We start from the raw sequence: 6,375 nt of genomic DNA on the forward strand, positions 1-6,375 counted from the left end.
CTAACCCCCCATCTTTCTAAGGTAACCATGTCACTAACCCCCCATCTTTCTAAGGTAACCATGTCACTAACCCCCCATCTTTCTAAGGTAACCATGTCACTAACCCCCCATCTTTCTAAGGTAGCCATGTCACTAACCCCCCATCTTTCTAAGGTAGCCATGTCACTAACCCCCCATCTTTCTAAGGTAACCATGTCACTAACCCCCCATCTTTCTAAGGTAGCCATGTCACTAACCCCCCATCTTTCTAAGGTAGCCATGTCACTAACCCCCCATCTTTCTAAGGTAGCCATGTCACTAACCCCCCATCTTTCTAAGGTAGCCATGTCACTAACCCCCCATCTTTCTAAGGTAGCCATGTCACTAACCCCCCATCTTTCTAAGGTAACCATGTCACTAACCCCCCATCTTTCTAAGGTAGCCATGTCACTAACCCCCCATCTTTCTAAGGTAGCCATGTCACTAACCCCCCATCTTTCTAAGGTAACCATGTCACTAACCCCCCATCTTTCTAAGGTAGCCATGTCACTAACCCCCCATCTTTCTAAGGTAGCCATGTCACTAACCCCCCATCTTTCTAAGGTAGCCATGTCACTAACCCCCCATCTTTCTAAGGTAGCCATGTGACCACCCATACACAAAAATGTATGCACGCATGACTGTAAGTCGCTTTGGATAAAAGCGTCTGCTAAATGGCATATTATTATTATTATTATTATCTTTCTAAGGTAACCATGTCACTAACCCCCCATCTTTCTAAGTTGTGTGTTTGCGTGTGACCCTCTTGGAGACGTGTTAGATAGAAGGAGGGTGCTACTGATGAACCAGGTTCCTCTTGGAGACTTGTTAGATAGAAGGAGGGTGCTACTGATGAACCAGGTTCCTCTTGGAGACTTGTTAGATAGAAGGAGGGTGCTACTGATGAACCAGGTTCCTCTTGGAGACTTGTTAGATAGAAGGAGGGTGCTAATGAGGTAGCTACTGATTCTGCTCCCAATCATTATGTGATGTGGCCCAAATGGCACCCTATTCCCTACATAGTGCACTACTTTTGACAAGGGCACATAGGGATTTGGTAAAAAGTAGTGATTGCAATCAGAAATGTGTTTAATCAACCAGACTAGCCAGTCTCAGTGAGTCATTGTGGAGGGGGTGGCCTTGACGTGCTGTCTAGATATCTTAAAACATACAAACACAAAAACACACACAAACTGTAATCTACGCCTTATCCGTTGCTATGCCACCCGAATTCAGACAGGGATTTCTATTCTCTCAAGTGTGTGTGTGTGTGTGTGTGTGTGTGTGTGTGTGTGTGTGTGTGTGTGTGTGTGCGCGCGCGCGCAAGCTTTTCTATGTGGAAATGGTTTTGCCGGAGAAAGGCATTTTGATTAAAAACAAAGAATGCGTCTTGAAATATTACATTCTCTAAACAGCGTTTTATAAAATACTAGCTGCTCTATCGTTGATGTGTTTTTAATCATGTTGTCAGGCTGGTTTATATATGCAGTATTACTTGTAAATTACATTACATGTTTACTGGATTTGTTTTGATTCATTACAAGCTTATAAAAGCAGTCCAAAAACGGTGAACCCTAAACCACCATGGTCTACATCTCTCTGGCTGACCGTATGGTGTAGGTCAACCCTAAACCACCATGTTCTACATCTCTCTGGCTGACCGTATGATATAGGTCAACCCTAAACCACCAGTCAACCCTAAACCACCATGTTCTACATCTCTCTGGCTGACCTTATGGTATAGGTCAACCCTAAACCACCAGTCAACCCTAAACCACCATGTTCTACATCTCTCTGGCTGACCGTATGGTATAGGTCAACCCTAAACCACCATGTTCTACATCTCTCTGGCTGACCGTATGGTGTAGGTCAACCCTAAACCACCAGTCAACCCTAAACCACCATGTTCTACATCTCTCTGGCTGACCGTATGGTATAGGTCAACCCTAAACCACCAGTCAACCCTAAACCACCATGTTCTACATCTCTCTGGCTGACCGTATGATATAGGTCAACCCTAAACCACCAGTCAACCCTAAACCACCATGTTCTACATGTCTCTGGCTGACCGTATGATATAGGTCAACCCTAAACCCCAGTCAACCCTAAACCACCATGTTCTACATCTCTCTGGCTGACCGTATGATATAGGTCAACCCTAAACCACCAGTCAACCCTAAACCACCATGTTCTACATCTCTCTGGCTGACCGTATGATATAGGTCAACCCTAAACCACCAGTCAACCCTAAACCACCATGTTCTACATCTCTCTGGCTGACCGTATGATATAGGTCAACCCTAAACCACCAGTCAACCCTAAACCACCATGTTCTACATGTCTCTGGCTGACCGTATGATATAGGTCAACCCTAAACCACCAGTCAACCCTAAACCACCATGTTCTACATGTCTCTGGCTGACCGTATGATATAGGTCAACCCTAAACCACCAGTCAACCCTAAACCACCATGTTCTACATCTCTCTGGCTGACCGTATGATATAGGTCAACCCTAAACCACCAGTCAACCCTAAACCACCATGTTCTACATGTCTCTGGCTGACCGTATGATATAGGTCAACCCTAAACCACCAGTCAACCCTAAACCACCATGTGCTACATCTCTCTGGCTGACCGTATGATATAGGTCAACCCTAAACCACCAGTCAACCCTAAACCACCATGTTCTACATCTCTCTGGCTGACCGTATGGTACAGGTCAACCCTAAACCACCAGTCAACCCTAAACCACCATGTTCTACATCTCTCTGGCTGACCGTATGGTATAGGTCAACCCTAAACCACCAGTCACCCTAAACCACCATGTTCTACATCTCTCTTCTATATCTCTGACCGTATGGTTTAGGTCCACCTATGATCTGTTCTATATCTCTGACCGTAACGCTACAACCTGTTAACTCATCATGGACTAGATCAGATCCTGCTGTAACCCTAGAACCTGTTAACTCATCATGGACTAGATCAGATCCTGCTGTAACCCTAGAACCTGTTAACTCATCATGGACTAGATCAGATCCTGCTGTAACCCTAGAACCTGTTAACTCATCATGGACTAGATCAGATCCTGCTGTAACCCTAGAACCTGTTAACTCCTCATGGACTAGATCAGATCCTGCTGTAACCCTACAACCTGTTAACTCATCATGGACTAGATCAGATCCTGCTGTAACCCTAGAACCTGTTAACTCATCATGGACTAGATCAGATCCTGCTGTAACCCTAGAACATGTTAACTCATCATGGACTAGATCAGATCCTGCTGTAACCCTAGAACCTGTTAACTCATCATGGACTAGATCACTCATCATGGACTAGATCAGATCCTGCTGTAACCCTACAACCTGTTAACTCATCATGGACTAGATCAGATCCTGCTGTAACCCTAGAACCTGTTAACTCATCATGGACTAGATCAGATCCTGCTGTAACCCTAGAACCTGTTAACTCCTCATGGACTAGATCAGATCCTGCTGTAACCCTAGAACCTGTTAACTCATCATGGACTAGATCAGATCCTGCTGTAACCCTAGAACCTGCTAACTCATCATGGACTAGATCAGATCCTGCTGTAACCCTAGAACCTGTTAACTCATCATGGACTAGATCAGATCCTGCTGTAACCCTAGAACCTGTTAACTCATCATGGACTAGATCAGATCCTGCTGTAACCCTAGAACCTGTTAACTCCTCATGGACTAGATCAGATCCTGCTGTAACCCTAGAACCTGTTAACTCATCATGGACTAGATCAGATCCTGCTGTAACCCTATAACATGTTAACTCCTCATGGACTAGATCAGATCCTGCTGTAACCCTACAACCTGTCAACTCATCATGGACTAGATCACTCCTCATGGACTAGATCAGATCCTGCTGTAACCCTACAACCTGTTAACTCCTCATGGACTAGATCAGATCCTGCTGTAACCCTACAACCTGTTAACTCCTCATGGACTAGATCAGATTCTTCTGTAACCCTAGAACCTGTTAACTCATCATGGACTAGATCAGATCCTGCTGTAACCCTACAACCTGATGTGTGTGTGGGTGTATGTGTTTACATAACATGCGCTTTGCCATGTACTTGAAATTCAACTCGTATCATCTCTTCATCTCTCTAGCTCTGTGTTCTACTCGTCTGGTCTATTCCTATTAGTGTCCCTCTGTCTCTATGATCGACTCACCAGGTCTGGTTGGTGTGGTTGTGGGCGAGGTCCTCCCCTGGCTCCGCCAATCAGGGGGCCCAGCAGAGTGAAGGGGGTGGGGCATGTCGGAGCGTCCCGCGTCCACCCTCTCTAGACGGGCCCTGGCATCAGGACGCCCCGATGCCAGCCTCCTCCTGGGGAGAGGGGCAAGGAAGAGATACTCAGCCCTGGGGAGAGAGGAAGAGAGTGTTATAATATTTGTAAAAGCCTGGAAGATGAGAGATGGAGAACCATAAGGGGGCATAGGGATACTCTGGGGTGGAGAGTTACAGAGATCTACTATTAGAGGATGATGTTAATATAACTGGAACACAGAGATACTCAACCCTGGGGTAGACATATGGATGCACTTGACACACTCACAGTAGTGTGTTCAGTACATATATAAACACTTGTTTTGAGACTAATACACTCACTCACACCACACACACACACACACAACACACACACACACACCACACACACACTTCCAGCACCAGCCACACACTATTGATGAAGGCAGGGAGGGGCCAGCCACCACTCTAGTGATGAAGTCAGGGAGGGGCCAGCCACCACTCTAGTGATGAAGCAGGAAGGGGCCAGCCACCACTCTAGTGATGAAGCAGGAAGGGGCCAGCCACCACTCTAGTGATGAAGCAGGAAGGGGCCAGCCACCACTCTAGTGATGAAGGCAGGGAGGGGCCAGCCACCACTCTAGTGATGAAGGCAGGGAGGGGCCAGCCACCACTCTAGTGATGAAGCAGGAAGGGGCCAGCCACCACTCTAGTGATGAAGACAGGGAGGGGCCAACCACCACTCTAGTGATGAAGCAGGAAGGGGCCAGCCACCACTCTAGTGATGAAGACAGGGAGGGGCCAGCCAGAAGGAAGTGTGTCTCAGTTGATCAGAAATAGCCCTGAGGTCATCTTACTAGATGAATGATATAGTAGTGTGTGTCTTGGCAGTTTCCACAAACACACTCCCCCTCCAAGGGGACTGCCCCCTGAACACATTCCCCCTCCAAGGGGACTGCCCCCTGCTAACTCTGTCTGAGAGAAGGAGAAAGAGAATGATGGAGGAAGAAAAGGATGGAGAGAGAGGAGGAAGAGAAGGATGGAGAGAGAGGAGAAGAAAAGGATGGAGAGAGAGAAGGAAGAGAAGGATGGAGAGAGAGAAGGATGGAGAGAGAGGAGGAAGAGAAGGATGGAGAGAGGAGGAAGAGAAGGATGGAGAGAGGAGGAAGAGAAGGATGGAGAGAGAGGAGGTAGAGAATGATGGAGAGAGAGAGGAGAAGAGAAGGATGGAGAGAGAGGAGGAAGAGAAGGATGGAGAGAGAGGAGGAAGAGAAGGATGTAGAGAGAGGAGGAAGATAAGGATGGAGAGAGAAGGATGGAGAGAGAGGAGGATGGAGAGAGAGGAGGAAGAGAAGGATGGAGAGAGAGGAGGAAGAGAAAGGATGGAGAGAGAGAAGGATGGAGAGAGAGGAGGAAGAGACGGATGGAGAGAGAGGAGGAAGAGAAGGATGGAGAGAGAGGAGGAAGAGAAGGATGGAGAGAGAGGAGGAAGAGAAGGATGGAGAGAGAGAGAAGGATGGAGAGAGAGGAGGAGGAAGAGAGAGGAGGAAGAGAAGGATGGAGAGAGAGGAGGAAGAGAAGGATGGAGAGAGAGAAGGATGGAGAGAGAGGATGGAGAGAGAGGAGGAAGAGACGGATGAGAGAGAGGAGGAAGAGAAGGATGGAGAGAGAGGAGGAGAGAAGGATGGAGAGAGAGGAGGAAGAGAAGGATGGAGAGAGGGAGGAAGAGAAGGATGGAGAGAGAGGAGGAAGAGAAGGATGGAGAGAGAGGAGGAAGAGAAGGATGGAGAGAGAGGAGGAGAGAAGGATGGAGAGAGAGGAGGAAGAGAAGGATGGAGAGAGAGAAGGATGGAGAGAGAGGATGGAGAGAGAGGAGGAAGAGACGGATGAGAGAGAGGAGGAAGAGAAGGATGGAGAGAGAGGAGGAAGAGAAGGATGGAGAGAGAGGAGGAAGAGGAGGAGGAAGAGAAGGATGGAGAGAGAGAGAGAAGATGGATGAGAGAGGAGGAAGAGAAGGATGGAGAGAGGAGGAAGAGAAGGATGGAGAGAGAGGAGGAAGAGAAGGATGGAGAGAGAG

The 6,375-nt window shown here is 47.6% G+C and overlaps 1 protein-coding gene across 1 annotated transcript in view; it reads right to left on the reverse strand.

Annotated features, from left to right (window-relative positions):
* Nucleotides 1-4,309, reverse strand: part of LOC311116633 (leucine-rich repeat and transmembrane domain-containing protein 2-like) — a gene marked incomplete at both ends in the record, with an annotated part of 36,796 nt that extends 32,487 nt beyond the window's left edge. Inside the window, one exon of the mRNA XM_084191691.1 lies at nt 4,225-4,309. Within this exon, the coding sequence (XP_084047817.1) occupies nt 4,225-4,309 (85 nt within the window). The remainder of the gene's footprint in view (nt 1-4,224) is intronic.
* Nucleotides 4,310-6,375: the final 2,066 nt, after the last annotated feature.

Source organism: Coregonus lavaretus (assembly GCF_964263955.1).
Source record: "Coregonus lavaretus genome assembly, contig: HAP1_SCAFFOLD_1238, whole genome shotgun sequence".
In the NCBI taxonomy this organism is placed as follows: domain Eukaryota; kingdom Metazoa; phylum Chordata; class Actinopteri; order Salmoniformes; family Salmonidae; genus Coregonus; species Coregonus lavaretus.